Raw genomic sequence first — 13,704 nt, 5'->3', positions numbered from 1 at the left:
ACTGCTTACAGGTAAATTAAAGAGACCTTTGGAAAGAAGAGAACCACTTGTATGAATATCAAGAGCTCAGATGGAAACCCAGTCCTAAGCAAAGAAGGGAAGGTGGAAAGGTGGAAGGAGTATATAGAGGGTTTATACGTGGGCGATGTACTTGAGGACAATATTATGGAAATGGAAGAGGATGTAGATGAAGATGAAATGGGAGACAAAATACTGCGTGAAGAGTGTGACCGGGCACTGAAAGACCTGAGTCAAAACAAGGCCCCGGGAGTAGACAACATTGCATTAGAACTACTGACGGCCTTGGGAGAGCCAGTCCTGACAAAACTCTACCATCTGGTGAGCAAGATGTATGAGACAGACGAAATACCCTCAGACTTCAAGAAGAATATAATAATTCCAATCCCAAAGAAAGCAGGTGTTGACAGATGTGAAAAATACCGAACTATCAGTTTAATAAGTCACAGCTGCAAAATACTAACGCAAATTATTTACAGACGAATGGAAAAACTGGTAGAAGCCGACCTCGGGGAAGATCAGTTTGGATTCCGTAGAAATATTGGAACACGTGAGGCAATATTGACCTTAAGTTATCTTACAAGAAAGATTAAGGAAAGGCAAACCTACATTTCTAGCATTTGTAGAGATAGAGAAAGCTTTTGACAATGTTGACTGGAATACTCTCTTTCAACTTCTAAAGGTGGCAGGGTAAAATACCGGGAACGAAAGGCTATTTACAATTTGTACAGAAACCAGGTGGCAGTTATGAGAGTCGATGGACATGAAAGGGAAGCACCAGTTGGGAAGAGAGTGAGACATGGTTGTAGCCTCTCCCCAATGTTATTCAATCTGTATATTGAGCAAGCAGTAAAAGAAACAAAAGAAAAATTCGGAGTAGGTATTAAAATTCATGGAGAAGAAATAAAGACTTTGAGGTTCACCGATGACATTGTAATTCTGTCAGAGACAGCAAAGGACTTGGAAGAGCAGTTGAACGGAATGGATATTGTCTTGAAAGGAGGATACAAGATTAACATCAACAAAAGCAAAACGAGGATAATGGAATGCAGTCAAATTAAATCGGGTGATCCTGAGGGTATTACATTAGGAAATGAGACACCTAAAGTAGTAAAGGAGTTTTGCTATTTGGGGAGCAAAATAACTGATGATGGTCGAAGTAGAGAGGATATAAAATGTAGACTGGCAATGGCAAGGAAATCTTTTCTGAAGAAGGGAAATTTGTTAACATCGAGTATAGATTTAAGTGTCAGGAAGTTGTTTCTGAAAGTATTTGTATGGAGTGTAGCCTTGTATGGAAGTGAAACATGGACAATAACTAGTTTGGACAAGAAGAGAATAGAAGCTTTCGAAATGTGGTGCTACAGAAGAATGCTGAAGATTAGATGGGTAGATCACATAACTAATGAGGAGGTATTGAATAGAACTGGGGAGAAGAGGATTTTGTGGCACAACTTGACAAAAAGAAGTGACCGGTTGGTAGGACATGTTTTGAGGCATCAAGGGATCACAAATTTAGCATTGGAGGGCAGCGTGGAGGGTAAAAATCGTAGAGGGAGACCAAGAGATGAATACACTAAGCAGGATGTAGGTTGCAGTGAGTACTGGAAGATGAAGAAGCTTGCACAGGATAGGGTAGCATTGAGAGCTGTGTCAAACCAGTCTCTGGACTGAAGACCACAACAACATGCTGATTACTCCCTTAATGGTCCCAAGCTGCACATCATTTTGATGAAAGTATCATTCAAATGATCTATGAAACATGTGTTGTTGTTGTTGTTGTTGTTGTTGTGGTCTTCAGTCCTGAGACTGGTTTGATGCAGCTCTCTATGCTACTCTATCCTGTGCAAGCTTCTTCATCTCCCAGTATTTACTGCAACCTACATCCTTCTGAATCTGCTTAGTGTATTCATCTCTTGGTCTCCCTCTATGATTTTTACCCTCCATGCTGCCCTCCAAAGCTAAATTGGTGATCCCTTGATGCCTCAGAACATGTCCTACTAACCGGTCCCTTCTTCTTGTCAAATTGTGCCACAAACTCCTCTTCTCCCCAATTCTATCAATACCTCCTCATTAGTTATGTGATCTACCCATCTAATCTTCAGCATTCTTCCATAGCACCACATTTCGAAAGCTTCTATTCTCTTCTTGTCCAAACTAGTTATCGTCCATGTTTCACTTCCATACAAGGCTACACTCCATACAAATACTTTCAGAAACAACTTCCTGACACTTAAATCTATACTCGATGTTAACAAATTTCTCTTCTTCAGAAAAGCTTTCCTTGCCATTGCCAGTCTACATTTTATATCCTCTCTACTTCGACCATCATCAGTTATTTTGCTCCCCAAATAGCAAAACTCCTTTACTACTTTAGGTGTCTCATTTCCTAATCTAATACCCTCAGGATCACGCGATTTAATTTGACTGCATTCCATTATCCTCGTTTTGCTTTTGTTGATGTTAATCTTGTATCCTCCTTTCAAGACAATATCCATTCCGTTCAACTGCTCTTCCAAGTCCTTTGCTGTCTCTGACAGAATTACAATGTCATCGGTGAACCTCAAAGTTTTTATTTCTTCTCCATGGATTTTAATACCTACTCCCGAATTTTTCTTTTGTTTCCTTTACTGCTTGCTCAATATACAGATTGAATAACATTGGGGAGAGGCTACAACCCTGTCTCTCTCTCTCTTCCCAACCGCTGCTTCCCTTTCATGTCCCTCGACTCTCATAACTGCCATCTGGTTTCTGTACAAATTGTAAATAGCCTTTCTCTCCCTGTATTTTACCCCTGCCACCTTCAGAATTTGAAAGAGAGTATTCCAGTCAACATTGTCAAAAGCTTTCTCTACGTCTACAAATGATAGAAATGTAGGTTTGCCTTTCCTTAATCTTTCTTCTAAGATAAGTCGTAAGGTCAGTATTGCCTCAAGTGTTCCAATATTTCTACGGAATACAAACTGATCTTCCCTGAGGTCGGCTTCCAACAGTTTTTCCATTCGACTGTAAAGAATTCGCGTTAGTATTTTGCAGCTGTGACTTATTAAACTGATAGTTCGGTATTTTTCACATCTGTCAACACCTGCTTTCTTTGGGATTGGAATTATTATATTCTTCTTGCTGAGGGTACTTAGCCTGTCTCATACATCTTGCTCACCAGATGGTAGAGTTTTGTCAAGACCGGCTCTCCCAAGGGTGTCAGTAGTTCTAATGGAATGTTGTCTACTCCCGGGGCCTTGATTCGACTCAGGTCTTTCAGTGCTCTGTCAAACTCTTCACGCAGTATTATATCTCCCATTTCATCTTTATCTACATCCTCTTCCATTTTCACAATATTGTCCTCAAGTACATCACCCTTAAGATTTTAATATTTGTTTTTTTTTTTCTAATTTCCAAAAATTTGCTTCATTATTTTGAAGTCATACAGGAATGAGACAGGGAGCTCTATTCAACAGAATAAATGTTATTATTTTTATTTTCAGATAATGACTGAAATCAGTACTTTAAGTCCTGTAGGTTACATTCAGCATCAAAGATAGGATTGTGAAGTGTTTCTCATATGTCACATTTTAAAGCATATAATTTCCTCCACTAAACACTCATGAAAAGCTTCATAAATTGAATATGACAATAGCAAACAAATTTTTCTTCTGGGCGCATGCTCAAAAAATGAAAAGTATGGCTATTTTTTGATACAAAGATGTTTTTAGCAAGAGTGGAACAAAATGCAAAGATGAAAATATGATTATGATAAAATAAGGATTTTCATTTGATGTTTACTTATCATGAGTGCAATTTTGATTTCAGGCCACAGTCATTATCACGCTTAACTGATTTCTCTTCCGGTGTGAGTATGCTTGAATTGCCTTAATCATTAGCTCCTGTATTCGAGCCATGAGTTTCTTACTAATCCAGTCCTGATCAGCTGATCAAGTCACAAGTAACAAGCAAGCTTGATGCCCGTGATGACCACTTCTAACTTTACCTTTAGGTTTTAAATATACAAAAAAGAAAAAAAGTTGTTAAAAAGCCTTATAATATTTTACATAATGTAATTAAGATTAGCCATAGGAAAATCCTCAAAAGTTTCTTCAAATAATGGGGCTGCCTTAATATTCAAGATCATCTTACAACAAGATAATAAGGTAGTTACGTGGCATCTTTGAAACAAGCAACAATAGCTATGCAGTGACTGCTGCCTACATGTTATATCAAACATGGCAAAGTCTGCATATGTATTATGTATATGCTGCAATAGACACATTTCCTAAATACAATACTAAATCTAAAACTCAAAATGACTCCCATCTTTATCAATATTATGGGATGGAGGCTTACCAATGAAGATAAAAATATTTGTCAAATCACAACTGAATATAAAAAGACAATATTATAAATTGTGTTTCCAAACCGAAGTTTGTTCTGAAACTTCCTGGCAGATCAAAACTGTGTGCCGGACCGAGACTCGAACTCGGGACCTTTGCCTTTCGTGGGCAAGCGCTCTACCGACTGAGCTACCCAAGCACGACTCACGCCCCGTCCTCACAGCTTTAATTCCGCCAGTACCTTATCTCCTACCTTCCAAACTTCACAGAAGCTCTCCTGCGAACCTTTCAGAACTAGCACTCCTGGGAGAAAGGATATTGCGGAGACATGGCTTAGTCACAGCCTGGGGGATGTTTCTAGAATGAAATTTTCACTCTACAGCGGAGTGTGTGTTGGTATGAAACTTCCTGGCAGATCAAAACTGTGTGCCGGACTGAGACTCGACCTCAGGACCTTTGCAGGAGAGCTTCTGTGAAGTTTGGAAGGTAGGAGACGAGGTACTGGTGGAATTAAAGCTGTGAGGACGGGGCGTGAGTCATGCTTGGGTAGCTCAGTCAACAGAGTGCTTGCCCGCGAAAGGCAAAGGTCCAGAGTTCGAGTCTCGGTCCGGCACACAGTTTTGATCTGCCAGGAAGTTTCATGTCAGCGCACACTCCGCTGTAGAGTGAAAATTTCATTCTACAAAGTTTGTTCTTATTGTGAGTCTTCCCGTCCCTTCTTTTATTTTTTCTTTGGTTGAAAAAATCAATACGAAGTCTATACAAACATTTGAATCAAGAAGAAAACAAAGTTATAACAACTGTTTAACTAGTACATGTATGAAAATGCACTTACTCAGATTACGATGGCTGCAAGAATATGTTCTTCTGTAGTATAGTTGTAAATTAATTCACCGTTTCCTAGACCCAGAAGAGAATTTCTTGTAGTTTCTTTTGTGTGTGTGTGTGTGTGTGTGTGTGTGTGTGTGTGTGTGTGTGTGTGTGTGTGTGTGTGAGAGAGAGAGAGAGAGAGAGAGAGAGAGAGAGAGAGAGGGAGAGAGAGAGAGAGAGAGAGAGAGAGATTTGTAGGTGACATACGTACACGAATTCCATCTCCGGATATCCGACAGACATCAACAACCTTTTCACTTTTACTTTTCTTCTTCTTCAGGAACTCAATACAGACATCTCCATCTTGAAGGATGTGACACACAGCACTGTCTAATTTGTGTCGCATTGGCGTCAGGCGAGAGGTGTTAAGTGGTGTTGCTGTAGGTCCTGTGGTTGATCTATCACTATCAGAGGGCTTTTTGACAGTGTATTTGTTCTGGTCATTACTATGGAAATGGTGGCTGTAGTGGGATGTTTGGCAGACACCTATCCTTTCACCGTCCTCTCTTTGACACCCACTTCTAATCTCCATCTTTCTACAACAAGTACTGCAGTCACAATCAGAAGTAGATCTATGAGAATAACGTCTATCATTTCGAATTTCATCATATTTCTTGAAATTAACACTCTGGTTTTCAGACTGTTCTGTTGGCACCTCAACATGTACACCGGAATTACAATTAAAACCACCTCCCATACGAAGTTTCTTCATAAATTCTTTTCTATAGTTTTCCAGTGTACGAAGTTCTGGATCACTTTCAGAACTACTCAAAATACTGTTGTCCTCTCGACCAAGCACATTACAATGCACATTCTCATGACAAGAAGGTGATGAGCACTTGGTGTTCAAAGATGGGAGAAGGGAATCACTAAAAACCTTCTTCACTGCTGCTCCACTCCTGCAGGACTCTTCTTGGGCGGCACAGTGAAGGGCACGAGATTCTTCAGGGATGTAGTCACAAGATGTAGGGCGTAGGAAGTAACCATGGGGATTATGTGCACCAGTAATAAGCCCTGCAGATCCTCGTGCTAACCGAGGTGGTTGAGATGGAATAAGCCCCTGGCTATTGCTGCTTGATGGTGACTGGTTTATATTCCTTCGTTTCTGTTCCATATGTCTTGTCGATTCAAACTGTGGCTGGGTAATTTTGTGACGTTCTTCAGATCTGAAAAATGAGGAGACAGGTTATAGGTAATGCCAGACTGAACAACTGTGAATGTTATTAAAAGGTTGTCTCATTGAAATAATTATTTTGATCCTTGTCCCTTGGATACACCAACAATGAGAATTTATCAAGCTCACAAAATAATTATATCTAAGGAAAAAATTTAAAAATACAAGGAGATAGAATGGCTGGGTGCTCACAAGACAAAATTCCTAGTAGTAGTAGTAGTAGTAGTAGTATAGGAAACACTTTAACATAGGGGTTACTAATCCTAGCTTTTGATATTTTTATGTTCCTTCCTCAGAAAGAAAAGAAGGATTGGTTGGCTGGGAGGACAAGTCACAAGACAAAATTCCTAGTAGTAGTATAGGAAACACTTTAACATAGGGGTTACTAATCCTAGCTTTTGATATTTTTATGTTCCTTCCTCAGAAAGGAAAGAAGGATTGGTTGGCTAGGAGGACAAGTCACTGAGGCTTTCAGACAGTCATTCTTCCCATGAACCATACGCGACTGGAACAGAAAAGGGAGGTAATGACAGTGGCACATAAAGTGCCCTCCGCCACACACCGTTGGGTGGTTTGCTGAGTGTAAATGTAGCTGTAGATGTAGAACACATTGAAAGAGATGCTCTCCAAACAATGCAAGCATTTAGACTGCCCTTTGAGCAATCACATTGTCATGGCAGAACAAAATCATGCACATGCTCCTTACTCAAGGTTTTCTTGTATTCAATTGAGAATTATGGGAAATAAACTCCAGCGTACACCACCAACCGTTCAAAATTATTTAGGTGAGATTGTCTTTAACTGCTCACTTGCAGCACAAAAATACATACCATTATTTTACTGGCATTTCTAGCTCTCTCTCTGTGTGGCGATTACATTCCCAAAAAAGATTTCCCAGTGTTTCCATTCTGAAACTTCAACTGATATTCATTATATGTAAAAGCAAGATTTTCTTTTAACACTGCTTGTGGACACAAATGGTGAGGGCAACCCCCCCCCCCCCCCTCCCTTCCCCTCCACCTGATAAGCAGGATGTTCAAGACAGGCAAAATACCTTCAGATTTCAAGGAGAAAGTAATAACCACAATAGCAAAGGCTGCAAAACACTAACAAGAATTATGTGCAAAAGATTTGGATGACATAGAATTCAAGCACAAGGAACACCAGTTTGGGTTCTGGAGGCAACACTGACAATATGACTTACCTAAGAAGACAGGCTGAAGGAAGACAAACCTACTTTTATAGCATTTGTAGATACAGTATATAGAAAGTTTTTGACAATGTAGACTGGAATACACTCTTTGCAATCCGAAAGTTGCAAGGGTAAAAGGCAGTAGGTGAAAGGTGGTCTACAATGTGTACACAAAGCAGACTCATATGAGTCAAACAACATCAAAAGGAGAAGCAACTTGACAAAAGAGTGAGGCAAGATTGTTACTTATATCTCCTGTTACACAATCTGTACATATAGCAAGCAGAAAGGCAAACCAAAAGTTCAGGTTGAATGCACAAAATCTTTAAGGTTTGTCAGTGCTACTGTAATTCTGTCAGAAACAACCATGACCTTGAGAATTAGTAAAATGGAATTCATTGTAGTCCTGTTTTACAGCTGAGTCACAATCACCATGTATCCACATTGTAGATGCTAAAATGGCTGGATTCAAAATGCAAAAATTATCATTGTTGAGCAACCATAAAAGACAAATGTATGTTCTCTCAGACTTTTATTTAAATCTTTTTGAGTTCTACAGTCAGGTACCATGAAACTTCACATAGCTTTTATGTATTATATAGCGTATATCAAAAGAGGGCGCTGGTGGAAAACATTTTTACACAATTTAGCTGATGAAACTTAAATGGCTGAACATAGTTTCATTGAACTAGCTGAGAACCATCACAATTAAGCCAACTTTAAATAATAAAAATAATAATAAAAAAAGGGTAGGCATTAAAATCGGACATTTCATTTAGGAGATATGATGCCACTGACAGACATACACATTAAACTTATAACAACCTCTTTTTGAGTTGGCGGTTACAAAATGAGACTTTCACAGGACAGACTAGTATGATGAGCTGGTAATAACCAGTTTTGAGTCTGAAGACCACAATAATAATGACAAGAAAACTGAACCTAAATATGAATGTGTCATAGACTTTCTTGTGTGCAATGATTAATATCTTCAGACAGATTTTGTTCAAAGAGAGCTCTATTTACATACCGTTGCTGTGGAAGAAACCTGGAAACCATTTGAAATTCATCATTTGCATATTTTTTCTGCTAGACTTCCTGTTCAGAAAAGATCAAACTAATCACCCACCTTGCATAACAGCAACAGCTAAAATGCAACAACAATTCTTTTTTACAAGTATGAAAAAGAATTCATCCAACTATTTCTGACTCAAATCAAGATTTGTTCCATCAGATTAGAAGCCAGAGTACTTGAAGGTTTTTGTCAATAGATGAGAACATAGACTGCAGATGAATACCCTGCTGATGAACTCTAGAGATATTTTACACTCTTTAAGAAACTGAAGCAATTCTACTGTCTCAATGATTTATCAACTGTAGTTACTTACAAGTATCAAAGTTTTGTACAGACTAAATTATCACAATTTTGTACATGTTGACATATTATCAATATGGCATTCATCAATACCTCTGGCTTCAGAAATGATTCCACTGATCTTTTAAAACCAGACTTCAGGGCATTGTATGCAAAATCAAACTTAAATTCTCAAAAGAACAGTTTGACACCATATGCCAACGAAATAAAAAAAATGCAGTCTGTGTCACACTGAGTGCGGGACTTGACATTACGGTATGTAACATTATATACTTTGATTATACGAGTTGAGCAATTTTCTAAACAGGCACTTGTGCAATTGTCACAGTTTATTTTAAGTGTGACACTGCAGTTAAGTCATAAAAGAGGTAAAAAACTAAAATAGTTAATAATGATCAACAAAACATACCTGTTCGTATATTAGCACAGCACTTATCATATTTACCCAAGTATAAGATGACCCTGGATATAAGATGACCCCCCTTTCTTAAAAGCCTCCACAAGAAAAATTTATTTAACATATTATGACTAATCAAAATTACAAACTTTTATTGATGTAATGGTTCTGTATAAATAGTTAACATTAAACCTATTCTAACTTTACACCATTTATTGCTTGTCTACACTTTGAGAATACAATGAGAAATAAAATAAACAAAAAAATTATTTACTTTAATTTGTATCTTGACTACTGGTCATCTGTAGTATCACTACTCTTAATCATCAGCATTATCCAAACAGGACAGTTGTGAAACTTATACCTCCACTATCACAAATATTTGAGTGTTTCTTTTGAATTTGTTTAACGTCTCTTGCTTCCAAACATATTGTCTGCCTGCTGCTGTTCCATCGACACACCCCCAATTGTTCCCATCATACCTCACAATGAACATTGAGAACATTGGTGCACAAAACATATAACCAAGCACTGGCCCCCATCTAGACTTTTTGTGTCTCCTACAGACATGTATGCTATTTTTGAGTATTTATCCAACTCTAAAGTCAGTTTGATTATGAATGCAAATGGAGTCAGGCAAACTGCAGTTTAAATATGGTACATGTTTGCAAAAAGCCAAAGTACATAGTACACATTCCCAAAGTCGGCTGCACAAAGTTCTCAGCCAAACTGGGTAACTGTTCCCTCTCAAACTTTCCGTAGTCCTGTGCTTAAGTAAAACATGGGAGGCAATATCTTATAGGTTGCAGGTAATAAGATAAACAGCAGCTAACACATAAGTAAAAGACTGCAATCACCATTCAGCCAAGTCTAGTAACATCTGTTCATACTGTCTCCACAATGGGTCTTTCTGGTACAATTTATCCTCACAACAACAGCTGCAACAATCAGTTTAACATGATTTATTTAATTTGTTAGATGTTTCATTCTGGATTAATTTTCCTTCTCATTCCATCTCAATGTCATCATCTTCTAAAGCTGATTAAAAGCCGGTAACGATATTCTCCAGAATTCTAATGCATGTACAGCAATCGAGTTTCTCATTTGCAATCCACCTGATAAATCATTAGTCTCTCATAACCAAATAAAATACTGATTTCAGTCAGAATCAAGTAATGGTTTTTAAAGGACAAGATTTTAACTTTGAATGGTACTTTTACTTTAAAAAGCAACATAAATGTATGTCAATGGTATCTGTATGAGGATCTTTCTGTAAAAAAAAGAGAGAGAGAGAGAGAGAGAGAGAGAGAGAGAGAGAGAGAGAGAGAGAGAGAGAGAGAGAAGAAAGAAAGAAGAAGAAGAAGTAGTTTTATGTTGACAGAATTTTATGTTATTTTCTCCTGTGTTCCACAATATTGTCAATTTTTAAACAGAGCATTATATTATTTTAGTAGCTAGTTAATAGCTTCTTGTGCATCCCTTTCACTAGCCCTGCAATTCAAATGTAATGTGACTGTTTGAGCAAGGTTGATACCGTATTCAGCACATTGGCGTATCGAGAAACCTCAAGTCTATTCAAATGCAAGTACTGTCAGATATGCCCTACCCTACAGCATTGTACAAAATAAATTTGTACAAAACCTCAATAGCCAAAACTTCATCTGTAAGTATGAGACAATTGCTACATCAACCTATTGAACAATGTAAAAACATTGGCCTCGGGAGCAATAGTATAATGTGTGAATATAAGACAACCCCATAGTTTTCAATTGACAAATGTGGGGGAAAACATCGTCTCATAATCGGGTAAATACAGTACCTTCAGAAGGTAAATTTTTCAGTACTGTCAACAGGCATATAATAAAATAAGTACAAGATGTCATCCTATTCATCGGAACTATTGACTCCTTCCTTGAAAAGGAAACATGAAAGGTTGGGGAGGGTCAGAAAGGAGAGGCAGGTCACTCGGACCCCAGGGCCACAGGAACCCACCTTTTGCCACAAATACATACCTGCAGATAATAATGAAGACTCCTAATGCCAGTCAGTACACAGGAGGCAGCTGCAAACAAGCAACACACACTAAAAAGACTCAAGGCTCTGCTTTGTTTTTCCTCATGTGACAGCTGCACAAGTGATTGTTCATCAAAGCAGAATCCACAGATACATCTGTACAGCTGTTTCAGTCAATGAAATACTGAAATCCCCACAGAGTGCTTCACAAATCTGCAAGTCTTTTAGAATTTTCTGATATTTCCCAGACTTTTTCATGCAAAATTAGTTTTCCTGAGAATTGCACAACTTCCAGAAAAACTGCCACTCTCTCTCCTCACTGTGCAGGAAGAGATTAATGTGAGAAATCCACACACTTGGCTGCAACTTCATGTTATCTATGAAACTGATACAGTCAAATTTTTGTTACCACTGAACTATGTTAACCACTGAATATGTTGTGTGAAAATTTAACATATCAAATCCTCAAACAAGCTTACATCACTAGGGGTAAGGTAGATACTGCCTGCAGGAAAATTAAAGAGACCTTTGGAGATAAGAGAACCACTTGTATGAATATCAAGAGCTCAGATGGAAACCCAGTTCTAAGCAAAGAAGGGAAAGCAGAAAGCTGGAAGGAGTATATAGAAGGTCTATACAAGGGCGATGTACTTGAGGACAATATCATGGAAATGGAAGAGGATGTAGATGAAGATGAAATGGGAGATATGATACTGCGTGAAGAGTTTGACAGAGCACTGAAAGACCAGAGTCGAAACAAGGCCCCCGGTGTAGACAACATACCATTGGAACTACTGACGGCCTCGGGAGAGCCAGTCCTGACAAAACTCTACCAGCTGGTGAGATTAGGGAAGGGCAAACCTACGTTTCTAGCATTTGTAGACTTAGAGAAAGCTTTTGACAACGCTGACTGGAATATTCTCTTTCAAATTCTGAAGATTGCAGGGGTAAAATACAGGGAGAGATAGGCTATTTACAATTTGTACAGAAACCAGATGGCAGTCATAAGAGTCGAGGGACATGAAAGGGAAGCAGTGGTTGGGAAAGGAGTGAGACAGGGTTGTAGCCTCTCCCCGATGTTATTCAATCTGTATATTGAGCAAGCAGTAAAGGAAACAAAAGAAAAATTCGGAGTAGGTATTAAAATTCACGGAGAAGAAGTAAAAACTTTGAGGTTCGCCAATGAGATCGTAATTCTGTCAGAGACAGCTAAGGACTTGGAAGAGCAGTTGAACGGATTGGATAGTGTCTTGAAAGGAGGATATAAGATGAACATCAACAAAAGCAAAACAAGGATAATGGAATGTAGTCTAATTAAGTCGGGTGATGCTGAGGGAATTAGATTAGGAAATGAGACACTTAAAGTAGTAAAGGAGTTTTGCTATTTGGGGAGCAAAATAACTGATGATAGTCGAAGTAGAGAGGATATAAAATGTAGACTGGCAATGGTAAGGAAAGCGTTTCTGAAGAAGAAAAATTTGTTAACATCGAGTATACATTTAAGTGTCAGGTAGTCATTCCTGAAAGTATTTGTATGGTGTGTAGCCATGTATGGAAGTTAAACATGGACAATAAATAGTTTGGACGAAAAGAGAATAGAAGCGTTCGAAATGTGGTGCTACAGAAGAATGCTGAAGATTAGATGGGTATATCACATAACTAATGAGGAAGTATTGAATAGGATTGGGGAGAAGAGAAGTTTGTGGCACAACTTGACCAGAAGAAGGGATCGGTTGGTAGGACTTGTTCTGAGGCATCAAGGGATCACCAATTTAGTATTGGAGGGCAGCGTGGAGGGTAAAAATCATAGAGGGAGACCAAGAGATGAATACACTAAGCAGATTCACAAGGATGTAGGTTGCAGTAAGTACTGGGAGATGAAGAAGCCTGCACAGGATAGAGTAGCATAGAGAGCTGCATCAAACCAGTCTCAGGACTGAAGACCACAACAACAACAACAATCAAAATCTGTTAGTCAATGAACCAACTATTTGTAATTTGTACAGTGCAGATACTGTTGGCTGCAAGCTGATATGGATGTTCCAATTACGTACAAGAGAACATTGGAAGTGTTAGTAATTGAAGCAAGAATCATCTTCAATGATTCTCTCAAAACAATGTGTATTTTATTGCGTAACAGTAAATTAGCTTTTTTATGAACATTTAGTGGTAACAAAGATCTGTTCACAATGGATTCAGAACAGTCTGATTGAAGCTCAAAGCAGGCTCATGACACCAGTGTAAGGAAAACAAAACTTGGATAAATTTGAGGAAACTGGAAAATAATCATTAATCAACAATGTGCATGTTCCCAGATTAATCAAAATCAACAACAGT

The 13,704-nt window shown here is 38.4% G+C and overlaps 1 protein-coding gene across 1 annotated transcript in view; it reads right to left on the bottom strand.

Moving 5' to 3' along the window:
• LOC126355013 (serine/threonine-protein kinase PLK4) overlaps nucleotides 1-13,704 on the bottom strand; it is a 237,555-nt gene that overhangs the window by 88,432 nt on the left and 135,419 nt on the right. Inside the window, exon 9 of the mRNA XM_050005153.1 lies at nucleotides 5,428-6,382. Within this exon, the coding sequence (XP_049861110.1) occupies nucleotides 5,428-6,382 (955 nt within the window). The remainder of the gene's footprint in view (nucleotides 1-5,427; nucleotides 6,383-13,704) is intronic.

This window comes from Schistocerca gregaria, chromosome 3, assembly GCF_023897955.1.
Source record: "Schistocerca gregaria isolate iqSchGreg1 chromosome 3, iqSchGreg1.2, whole genome shotgun sequence".
Lineage (NCBI taxonomy): Eukaryota > Metazoa > Arthropoda > Insecta > Orthoptera > Acrididae > Schistocerca > Schistocerca gregaria.
Note: the sequence above shows the minus strand (reverse complement) of the source record. Positions and strands in the feature narration are given on the sequence as shown.